The sequence below is a fragment of the Mustelus asterias genome, chromosome 18 (genome assembly GCF_964213995.1).
Source record: "Mustelus asterias chromosome 18, sMusAst1.hap1.1, whole genome shotgun sequence".
Taxonomy (NCBI): Eukaryota; Metazoa; Chordata; class Chondrichthyes; order Carcharhiniformes; family Triakidae; genus Mustelus; species Mustelus asterias.
The window spans coordinates 87,790,312-87,802,798 of NC_135818.1; the positions used below are offsets into that span (position 1 = coordinate 87,790,312).

The 12,487-nt window shown below is 44.6% G+C and overlaps 1 protein-coding gene across 4 annotated transcripts in view; it reads right to left on the reverse strand.

Annotated features, from left to right (window-relative positions):
* brf1b (BRF1 general transcription factor IIIB subunit b) overlaps positions 1–12,487 on the reverse strand; it is a 354,849-nt gene that overhangs the window by 135,876 nt on the left and 206,486 nt on the right. For all 4 annotated transcript variants that reach the window (XM_078234524.1, XM_078234525.1, XM_078234528.1 and 1 more), the window contains one exon: positions 3,329–3,455. In XM_078234524.1, the coding sequence (XP_078090650.1) occupies positions 3,329–3,455 (127 nt within the window). The remainder of the gene's footprint in view (positions 1–3,328; positions 3,456–12,487) is intronic.

The following is a 12,487-nucleotide window of genomic DNA, read 5'->3' on the forward strand; positions in this document are numbered from 1 at the left end:
CAATCTCTGTCACCAGAACAGATTATCTGGTCATTTAGTTCACTGCTGTTTGTGGGAGCTTGCTAGACACAAGCTAGCCTCCCGTATTGCTTACAACAGTGATTAAACTTCAACAGCACTTTATTGCCTCTGAAATGCTTTGGGACGTCCTGAGGTGGTGAATACTGTTCTCCATCAACGGGGATGAAGTAGAAAGGGTCGAGAGCTTCAAGTTTTTAGGTGTCCAGATCATCAACAACCTGCCCTGGTCCCCCCCATGCCGACATTATAATTAAGAAAGCCCACCAACGCTTCTACTTTCTCAGAAGACTAAGGAAATTTGGCATGTCAGCTACGACTCTCACCAACTTTTACAGATGCACCATAGAAAGCATTCTTTCTGGTTGTATCACAGCTTGGTATGGCTCCTGCTCTGCCCAAGACTGCAAGGAACTACAAAAGGTTGTAAATGTAGCCCAATCCATCACGCAAACCAGCCTCCCATCCATTGACTCTGTCTACACTTCCCGCTACCTCGGCAAAGCAGCCAGCATAATTAAGGACCCCACGCGCCCCGGACATTCTCTTTTCCACCTTCTTCCTTCGGGAAAAAGATACAAAAGTCTGAGTTCACGTACCAACCGACTCAAGAACAGTTTCTTCCCTGCTGCTGTCAGACTTTTGAATGGACCTACTCACATTAAGCTGATCTTTCTCTACACCCTAGCTATGACTGTAACACGACATTCTGTACTCTCTCATTTCCTTCTCTATGAACAGTATGCTTTGTCTGTATAGCGTGCAAGAAACAATGCTTTTCACTGTATGTTAACACGTGACAATAATAAATCAAATCTGATCAAAACAGAAATACAAATCCTTCGTTCTCTATCTTTCTACCAGTGAAGCCATCAGGAACCAGATGAAGGGGAGAGAACCAGAGAACCTCTTGAAACGTTTTCACTTTCTCACCATCGTCCCTTGTCACGTTTCAAGCTCAGCTATCTGTCTAGTTAGCAAGTTTCACATGGTTATACCAGGCTATCTGCCATTCAGGAAACCGCAGCCTTTTCATTTAATCCAAAGATAAACTCTAAAGGACCTACTGGTAAACACAGTGCGGGCAAGATAACTTCTACAGAGAGGCTTTAAAACCAGGTTTGCCTGCATGTATATTTAAAAAGGTAATCATTTTCAGTAGAATAGTTCCCTCGACAATTTTCCATTACTAATCTCTACTATTATTGATCCAGAAGATAGGGAGTTGTTTGTGCACAGTGTGCATCTATTTCTGGTCCATTTGCTGATATTTTGTTTTTAAAGTAAAAAGCAAGGTCTCCATGTTGGTGAAGCCCATGCGAGTATGATACTGAGTCTAAAACTGTTGACTGAACAGGAAGTAGGAAGTAACTTCAATAGTAACTTTCAAAAAGGAAATTAAATAAATTTGTGATAAACGGAAAAATTTGTTGGGTTATGGGAAAGAACAGAGGCAATGGATCTGGAACAAAGAAAATTACAGCACAGGAACAAGCCCTTCGGCCCTCCAAGCCTGCACCGACCATGCTGCCTGACTTAACTAAAACTCCCTACGCTTCCGGGGACCATATCCCTCTATTCCCATCTCATTCATGTACTTGTCAAGACGCCCCTTAAAAGTCATTACTGTATCCACTTCCACTACCTCCCCCGGCAACAAGTTCCAGGCACCCACCACTCTCTGTGTAAAAAATCTGCCTCGTACATCTCTTTTAAAACTTGCCCCTCGCACCTTAAACCTATGCCCCCTAGTAATTGACTCTTCCACCCTGGGAAAAAGCTTCTGACTATCCACTCTGTCCATGCCCCTCATAATCTTGTAGACTTCTATCAGGTCTCCCCTCAACCTCCGTCGCTCCAGTGAGAACAAACCAAGTTTCTCCAACCTCCCCTCATAGCTAATGCCCTTCATACCAGGCAACACCCTGGTAAATCTTTTCTGTACCCTCTCCAAAGCCTCCACATCCTTCTGGTAGTGTGGCGACCAGAATTGAACACTATATTCCAAGTGAACACTAAGGTTCTATAAAGCTGCAACATGACTTGCCAATTTTTAAACTCAATACCCCGGCCGATGAAGGCAAGCATGCCGTATGCCTTCTTGACTACCTTCTCCACCTGCATTGCCACTTTCAGTGACCTGTGTACCTGTACACCCAGATCCCTCTGCCTATCAATACTCTTAAGGGTTCTGCCATTTACTGTATATTTCCCATCTGTATTAGACTTTCCAAAATGCATTACCTCACATTTGTCCGGATTAAACTCCATCTGCCATCTATCCGCCCAAGTCTCCAACTGATCTATATCCTGCTGTATCCTCTGATGGTCCTCATCGCTATCCGCAAATCCACCAACCTTTGTGTCGTCCGCAAACTTACTAATCAATCCAATTACGTTTTCCTCCAAATCATTTATATATATTACAAACAGCAAAGGTCCCAGCACTGATCCCTGAGGAACACCACTTGTCACAGCCCTCCATTCAGAAATGCAACCTTCCACTGCTACCCTCTGTCTTCTTTGACGGAGCCAGTTTTGTATCCACCTTGCCAGCTCACCTCTGATCCCATGCGACTTCACCTTCTGCACCAGTCTGCCATGAGGAACCTTGTCAAAGGCCTTACTGAAGTCCATGTAGACAACATCCACTGCCCTACCCTCATCAATCATCTTCGTCACTTCCTCGAAAAACTCGATCAACTATCTAACTGGATATCAATGACATAAAGCCATTAGGTAAGGAGCTGACAGGGTGGCACAGTACTCAGCACTGGTGCCTCACAGAGCCAGGGACCCCGATTCGATTCTTGTCTTGGATCACTGTCTGTGTGGAGTTTGCACATTCTCCCCGTGTCTGCGTGGGTTTCCTCCAGATGCTCCGGTTTCCTCCCACAGTCCGAAAGATGTGTGGGTTAGGTGGATTGGCCATGCTAAATTGCCCCTTAGTGCCAGGGGGATTAGCTAGGGTAAATGCATGGGGTTATGGGGATAAGGCCTGGGTGGGATTGTGGTTGGTGCTGACTTGATGGGCCGAATGGCCTTCTCCTGCACTGTAGGATTCTATGATTTGGCTGAGCTGTGGTAGTCCTCTGATCAAACAGCTCTCTCAAAGAAAGGTGCTTGGGGCAATGTACTTGAGGAGGTTTGATTTCTGGGGAACCATACCCCACCAAGAGCCAGTATCTTCAGCAATCAGGTAAAGAAAAGTGATAAGATTGGAGAAAGAATTAAGAATAAGTTTTGTCAAAGACATCGCTCTGATGTTCTGCTACATATCCCTGGGTCTTCCAATTGTTTACAAGGTTACCTGTTGTAGTCTAATCTTCCGCTTGCCAGCTGTGAATGAAGGTGGGTCGCACTCTTCCTCCAAATCGATCTTCATAAACTCATCAATTGTTAACTGGCTAGTTGGTGTCTCTTCAAATTCATTGAGCCTACAACACAAGACAAAAAAATCAAACTGAAAGGCTTCAAATGCTTCATAACTACATAAAGCACATCTAAAATATTTACTTAGCGAACGCAAATACCCAGAGCTAAACAATCGGCTCCTCATTCGCTGAATTTAAGGTGAGTATTCCTCCACTCAGTAATGTGCCTCTTTGTTTGCGTCTCTCCACAAGGGTGCAAGGGGTTAGTACTGAGGTCCCAGCTGTGGAGGTTGGCTGCACAGGGCCCTGACTTGTCCTGAACCTCTTTCGCCCAAAACTGACATCGAAAAAACATCTAAACGTTGATGTCGGGGCATTCAACTCAAACCAATGTGGATTTATGAAAAAGAATGCCAGACAATCAGAGGGAAAATTCATTAACTATCATTTATTATGTGGGCAGCACGGTAGCACAGTGGTTAGCACTGCTGCCGCACGACACCAGGGACCCGGGTTCAATTCTGGCCTTGGGTCACTATCTGTATGGAGTTTGCAAGTTCTCCCTGTGTCTGTGTGGGTTTCCTCTGGGTGCCCCAGTTTCCTCCCACAGTCCAAGATGTGCAGGTTAGGTGGATTGGCCATGCTAAATCCCTAGTGTCAGGGGGATTAGCAGGGTAAATGACAGTTACGGGAATAGGGCCTAAGTGGGATTGTGGTCGGTACAGACTCGATGGGTTGAATGGCCTCCTTCTGTACTGTAGGAATTTTATGATTCTACCCGAAACTGCAAGCTATCAGCAGCTGCAATGTAAACCTGTTAAACTGCCAAGTCCCATCTCTGTGGGGATAGCAATAACTGCCTCATGTCTCTCAACAACTTGCTACACCAAACTCCCATTGAGAAGGGAAAAATAGAAGGATATTAATGTTAATTATAGTTTGTTTTACAGGGCAAGCTTAAAGAATCCATAATGTAAGAGATCACCAGGTCCTTGATGCAATAACCATACACAGACCAAATGGAAGGGGCTTGATGGAGTGAACAAGCCTCTCTGTAGATTACCGCTTCTCAGCTCACATTAGGACTGACTGTTTGAAATGGGATAAATATGGATATAGGAAACAAAAGGAAACATTTGCTGGACTATGGGGAAAGAGCAGGGGCAAAGGAACGAATTGAAAAGCTCTTTCAAAAGGTGAGCAGAAGCAGGGTGGTTTCCAATGCTGACTGTGAATTTAGACAGTATCCCATCGCTGGACACACACTCGTACTGATATTAGGATTTCTTTCAATGAAGAACAGAAACACAACTACATCTGACACATGAAGGAAATTGAAATAAAACTGGATAACCGCACACCACACACAGGACAGGCTTTTCCAGCCACACTCACCCCAAAACCGGAAAATCCCACCCGAGGTCAGCGGGCCTTTGCATGGTCCGCCCCTACCCGCTACAATGCCCGTGGCAGGTGGGATAGGAAAACTCCCCCCACACTCTTTGATTACTTTGTAAAATGCTGTAAATACATTTCTGGGCAATGCCTTTCTCTCAAGGTTAAATGGATTTAAAAATAGTTCAGCGAACAGGAAAATCAGGTTTGATGGCCTAATGTCCTTTCTAACACTGTGCTTTCTGACATCTCCACATCCATACACAGTCCTGCGATCAGTCCCTGAGGAAATGTGTGGCAGAGATAGGGAGCAGCTCTGTTATAATGGTGCTTTCTCATGATTGTGCATCCTTAGTTGAAGATGAAGCATGGCATATCAGTAGGGAAAATCAAATCTAATCTCCTGATTGAGGATGCCCCCATCACCACGGTGACACAGCTCTCAATGGTGTCCGTTCCATTTCTCGCTTCTCACCCCTTTTCCCTCCCATTCAGACAATGATACAGTTCCTCTCATCATTATCTTCAATCTCACCAGACTCCTCATTCACTGGATCTTCCCCCACCCTTTCTTCCACCACCAGTGAGATGCCACCAAATGCATCTTCCCCTCCCCTCCCTGCATTCCGAAGGGACAACTCCTTAATCATCCCACACCTCCCGTGCAAGAACAGGAGATGCAAAAGCTGGCTATTATCTCTTTCCTTCCCGCCATCCAGGTGAAGCAGTCATTTCCAGCTAGTATACTGTATTCACTCCTCACTTTGGAGTCCCCACTACATTGGGAAGATCAAATGCTGATAGGATGATCGCTTTGCAGAACACCTCTATTCAGCCCATACATGTGACCCCCAAGTTTCTGATCGCTTGCCATTTTAACTACCTGCCCCACCCTGACTTCTCTGTCTCCAACCTCCTCCGCCACATCAACTGAGCTCAACGGAAATAAAGGCAAAATACTGCGGGTGCTGGAATCTGAAACAAAAACAGAAAATGCTGGAAAATCTCAGCAGGTCTGACAGCACCTGTGGAGAGAGAACATAGCGGACGTTTTGAGTCTGGATGACCCTTCGTCAGGTGGGCTCTGAAGAAGGATCATCCAGACTCGAAACATTGGCTCTGTTCTCTCTCCACTGATGCTGTCAGACCTGCTGAGGTTTTCCAGCATTTTTTGTATTTCTTGTTGAGCTCAACTGAAGCTTGGGGAACAGCCCCATATCTGACGACCAGGCATTTTACAGCCTTTCAGACTCAAATTCAACAATTTCAAATTATAAACTTCTAATCTTTTTCACATTTGGATGGCGGCTGAATGGTGATGATCGTGCTATTCCCATTTACAACTCCCAAGGACACTTCTTTTGTTTCTTTACTTGTCCATTACCACCTCTTTCTGCCTTGTCCCGTCACCAATTAGTCATTCAATCTCTCCAACTATCCACTTCTTTTGTTATTTCCCCCTCCCCCATCTTTCCTTCCAGGCTTAAAAACATCTCCAAGCACTCCCAGTTCCGATCTGAAACATTAAATTCTGCTTTTCTCTCCACAGATGCTGCCAGATCTGCTGAGTATCATATCATAGAATCAAAGAAACCCTACAGTACAGAAAGAGGCCATTCGGCCCATCGAGTCTGCACCGACCACAATCCCACCCAGGCCCTACCCCCATATCCCTACATATTTTACCCGCTAATCCCTCTAACCTAGGCATCCCAGGACACTAAGGGGCAATTTTAGCATGGCCAATCAACCTAACCCGCACATCTTTGGACTGTGGGAGGAAACCGGAGCACCCGGAGGAAACCCACGCAGACACGAGGAGAATGTGCAAACTCCACACAGACAGTGACCCACACCCGGGAATCAAACCCAGGTCCCTGGAGCTGTGAAGCAGCAGTGCTAACCATTGTGCTACTGTGCTGCCCAAATTATTTGCAACACCTTTTATTTTTACCAAGAGAATATGCTGGAAAATCTCCAGCAGTGCAGTATAATCTCCAGCACTGCAGTATAATCTCCAGCACTGCAGCATAATCTCCAGCACTGCAGTATAAGTATCTCCCACTTTCTATGTCTTTTAGCTTTGACAAAGGATCGTCTGGACTCGAAATGTCAGCTCTTTTCTCTCCTTACTGATGTTGCCAGACCTGCTGAGATTTTCCAGCATTTTCTCTTTTGGTTTCAGATTCCAGCATCTGCAGTAATTTGCTTTTATCTTTATTTCCGATGTCCATCTTGTGCGGAACTTTACTCTTGAATTATCCCCAGTGTCCTGGCCAATATTCAGCCCTCAACCAATGTTGCCAATAAAACGAAATGATCTGTTGATGATCACATTGCAGTCAGCGGGAGTTTGTTGTTCAGAAATTGGCTGCCATGTTCTCAATGTTACAACAGCGACTATACTTCGAAAGTAGTTCACTGACTGTTAAAGTGGGATGTCCTGAGGCTGCGAAAAGAGCTGCAGAAATGCACGATAAAAGCAAAAAGCTGCGGATGCTGGAATCTGAAACAAAAACAGAAAATGCATGGCTGTCAGACCTGCTGAGATTTTCCAGCTTTTTCTGTTTTCGTTATGTAAGATGGTCTTTTTCCATAAGGACCAAAAGTTCGATCAGAGAGGTAGGTTTTGAGAAATGTCTTGTTTTTAAAATGCTTCCATGAATGAAGACAGGCTTATGAATGGAGCCACATCTCTGAAGCCCCGTGCAGGATATTAGCAGAAGGCACAGAGAGCAGTGAGTGAGACTCCTAAATCACAACACTGAAAGCTGAAATTTGTTCCATATGACTTTAATGAGACCTCAACGGAATGCTTCTTTCAGTTATTTGTTCCCCATGTTATCAGGAACTTTTCTACATGTCATGAACTCATAAAAAGGTGCGGCACGGTGGCACAGTGGTTAGCACTGCTGCCTCATAGCGCCAGGGACTCTGGTTCAATTCCAGCCTCTGGACACTGTCTGTGTGGAGTTTACACGTTCTCCCCGTGTCTGCGTGGGTTTCCTCCGGGTGCTCCGGTTTCCTCCCACACTCCAAAGATGTGCGGGTTAGGTTGATTGGCCATGCTAAATCGACCCTAGTGTCAGGGGGATTAGCAGGGTAAATGAGGGTTACGGGACCAGGGCCTGGGTGGGATTGTGTTCGGTACAGACTCAATGGGCCGAATGGCTGTACTGTACTGTAGGGACTCTATGATTCTATATTCCTTTTCTCTATCTGCATTGCAAACTCTGCCAAACAAGGCTTGAGGAATCTGACCTGTCAAATTTGGATCATGGAGCCTCAAAGTGTATCATGTTAGTGCAACCTCCATATTATCCCGATAAGGAACCTCAAACAAATAATGTAGAGAATAAAAATTCCACTGTAGAGATTTTCCTTTTACATTCGACACTGTAAATGCTTGAAAATTAATATTTTAAAAACTTCTCAACTCCAATCTAATATTTCTTTCTCACCCACCAGGACAAATATGCATTTTTATTTTTTTAAAAACTTATTGCAAGCTTCAGTTCCGTGCGCACACAGCTCAGATTCAGGCATCACTCCAGGATTAAGGCTGTCACTCTAGTGCAGTGCTGCATTGTCAGAGGTGCCATCTTTCACATGAGACTTGATCTCCTTGATTGAGTGAACACAAAAGTATTCAGTGAGGAGCAGAAAGCTCTCCCCTCTGTCTGAACCAACATTCATCCCTCAGCCAACACTACTAAGAGCAACTACAAATGTACGTTACTTAAGTGGGGAAGGAAAACCATTCCATTCAGTATAGTAACAGTGGTAGGAAAGTTACTAGAATCTGTCAGTGACTGTCGTAAATAACAGCTGATCAGAGGGAGTAGGTATGAATTTGTGAAGGGTAGATTAGGTCTGACTAAATTGTAAATATCCCTCTAAGGAGATCACTAAGGGAAAGTCAATGGATGTTAACCATATGGATCTCCAGGAGACATCTGATAAGGTTGCCTGTAAGGAATTATAAACAGGATGAAACTGCACAGAATTGAAGGAAAACTTGTGACATGGATTGGAAATTAGTTGGGAGGCAGGAAAGATACTCTGATTGACAGGATGGGGTAAGTGTACTCACCAGGGAAATTTTCTTGAGGTCTCAGCTTTTCACCCATTTACATTAATGACTTGGATGAAAGAATAGGGAGTTTGTATATCCAAGTTTGCAGATGACAGTTAAGAAGGTATAGTAATTTGTGTAGATGAGAACAGAAGTTCCAAAGCAACATAGAGTAAGTGAGTAGATAAAATTACCTTATGTAGTCCAGGATTGGGGTCCCTCTCCCAAAAAATGACTAAATGTAGGAAGATTGCAATCTGATTTACGCTGGCTTATCTCCTTTATGCCCCACCCCCATCCTTCCTGCCCCCCTCAGGCCCCACTCCCTTGTCAATGCCACTGCCCCCCTGGCAGTGTCCATCTGGCAGGCCAGGGTACCAGTTGGCACTACCAGTTTGGCATTATCCAGCCATGTCCCCAGCCATCCGGGGGCTTCAATGTCCTCTGGTCCCACCTCCCCAACCCCCCCGCGGGGGGATTACGTCCAGGCAAGGTGGCTGGGAGAATCGAAACAGGATTTTGGCCAATGCGCTAGACCCCTCACCCGCGATTCTCTGAGCCCACGCCGTCCCAATGCGATCAGCATCAGGCGCGATGCAGCTGGAAAATCACAGTTTATGTGTCAAAATAAGAAGTGATTATGATGTTATCAGATTGTTATGCAAACTGAGCAAGTTCATTAATGTCCTTTAGGAATGGGAATCTGCGTGTTTATCCAGTCTGGTCTCCATGTGATTGACTCAAATAAAAATGCTCAACAGCCTGACAGCATCTGTGGAATGGGAAACAGAGTTAATGCTTCGATTCTGACACAGTTGACTCGACTGCCTTCTAAATTGTATAACACCAGGCGACAGCAGCCCCCGATATTAGAACAAGTCATTATCATCTCAGAGCAACTGAGAATAAGCAAATGGCAGCATTGCCAGAGATTCTACAGGTCCAGAATAAGCAAACAGAAGATAGATTGTCTCAAGAAAGAAGAGTTCACACCTTAGCAGGAGGTCAAAGAAATGGGGAATGATAACATAATGATTATGCTACTGGGTGAATAATATGGAGGTCTGGACTAACGTTCCAGAGATACGGTTCAAACCCCACCACAGCAGCTGAGCAATTTAAATTCAATTAATTAAATAAATTTGAAATTATAAAGCTAGCATCGCCAACTGTGACCCATGGACCCGCTGGTTGTCAAAAACCCACTGGTTCACTCATGACGTTTAGGGAAAGGAATATAACATTCTTACCCAGACTGGTCTGTATGTGACTCTGAACTACAGCAATGTGATTGAACCTCTGAAATAGCCTAGCAATACCTTCAGCTGTACCAAACTATTGATGCTTGCCTTGTTTCAACAAGGCAGCTCACCACCACTTTCCCAAGGGCAATTAGGAATGGGAAACAAATGCTAACCTTGCCAGTGAAGCCCTCACCCTACAAACAAATTTAAAAAAGAAACTGCAGGAGCCAGGGTAAATTCCTTCTCCTCCAAACGCTTCTGAGGTTTCAAAACATTCGGTCTTTTAGATGAGATGTTAAGCTGGGTCTGCCCACTCACATTGACAGAAAAGATCCCTGAGCGCAATGTCAAAGAAGGGCAGGGAAGCTCTTTCCAATATCCTGACTCCCAACGATCAGCATTGATAAACACAGATTATCAAGGCAACAAAAACAGAAAATGCTGGAAAATCTCAGCAGGTCTGACAGCATCTGTGGAGAAAGAATAGAGCCAATGTTTCGAGTCAGGATGACCCTTCGTCAGAGCTATTTGTGGGAGCTTGCTGTGTTCAAACTGCCTGCTGCGTTTCCTACATTACAACAGTGAATACACTTTGAAAAGGATCTTCATTGGCAGTGAGGCACTTTGGGAGAGAAGGGCCTCTAAGTGACTTCTGTGGCTGGTTCTGGTCATTGCTGACTTACCTCTGCACACATCTGGTGAGTAGGTATGGATTGTTGTTAGAAAAGGGTGCTTACCCCAACAGTAACAGTTCTCTCCTGATCTAACATAACTTAGGCTGAAGGCTCAATATTACATGGCAGGTGATTAAAGCCTTTATATTAAAGTCAGTGACTATATGCTAAGATACAGAGGGGCGGTGCATTTATATAGTGCCTTTCACGACCTTGGGACCCCCTAAGGTTTTTGAAATAAAGCAGAGGAGTTCCGCTCAGTGCTGCAGCCCGCATTTATCCCTCAATCGGCCATCAGTAAAAACCCAGTTCGTCTGTATGGTCTAATATTCTTGACTAGACTCACGCAGGAGCCTTTCCCTTTCGGGGAAGTATCACTGGAACGGCATCCCAGCTAGAGTCAGCACCTTCAAGAGGTTAGGACACAACAAGGGAAAATAAACACATAATAAATTGAATATGAAAAGGCAATGCATTACACAGTTAGAAGCAAAGCTTCCGATCGAACATAAACTCTTCTGGCCCCGTATTTCTGACAGCTTTTTAACCAGCTGCACTTTTCCACAGGGACCTATTAAAAAGGCATTTGCCAGCATGCTTCATAACCCCTCCTCCCAACATACATGGAAAAGGAAAGAGATTTCCTATTAAATACTGGAGGCTACTTCAAAAAAGCATCGACTGGTGTCAAAAAGAACGTTTAAGAATTGCCCTAAAGGAAAACACATCTGTTCAACACCAGGGTGAGCACTCTCATCTTACAGGGAGATCCAGATACTGGAAGCCCCAAATGCTGAACTAACATCTCTCTGGCTTCAGACACAATACATACTCATCATAAAGAAAGACAGCATTTCTATGATGCCGTTCAAAACTTCATGATGTCCAATGTGCTTTACAGATCATGATGTACTCTTTGAAGTGTAGCCACTGTTGTACTGTAGGAATCCCGGCAGCTTGTACCTTGCAAACTCCCACAGTAAACAAATATAATTAAATATCATTGACCTGAACCGTTAACTCTATTTTTCTCTCCTCTGTTGCTGTTGGATCCAGTGAGCATTTCCAGCACATTCTGTTTTTATTTTAAATGACCAAATTGTCTTGTTTTAGGTGTTGACCAAGGGATGGAATGCTAGCCAAGGCACCTGGGACAACTCCCCAGTTCACCATCTTTGAAAGCATGTCAAAAACCTTTTCAATGTGCCAGTGTTGTAAAAGGCGCTATATAAATGCAAGCCCCTCTCTTCATTTCTCATTGATAACACAAATTTTATACACACAGGCTTTATTCCCCTCCGTGTGTGATATGCAACCTACACCCTGAACTGTAGATCAGCAGACAATTGTCTTTGTTGGTGTTGTCATCTCGTGCAAAGTCCAGAATCGTGGCATGTTTGAATTACTTTGCCATTGATAGGAAAAATGCATTAAAACAAAAATGTTTTATTCATTCTTGGGAGGTGAACATCGCTGACCAGGCCAGCATTTATTGCCCATTGTTAATTGCCCTTTGAGTAGGTGAGCTTCCTTCTTGAACCACTGCAGTCCATGTGGCACAGGTATATCCACACTGCTGTTCGGAAAGGAATGCCAGGATTTTGAGGCAGTGAAGGAACGGCGATATATATCCAAGTCAGGATGATATATGGTTTGGAGGGGAACTTCCAGGTGGTGGTGTTCCCATGTGTCGCCCGCCCTTGCCCT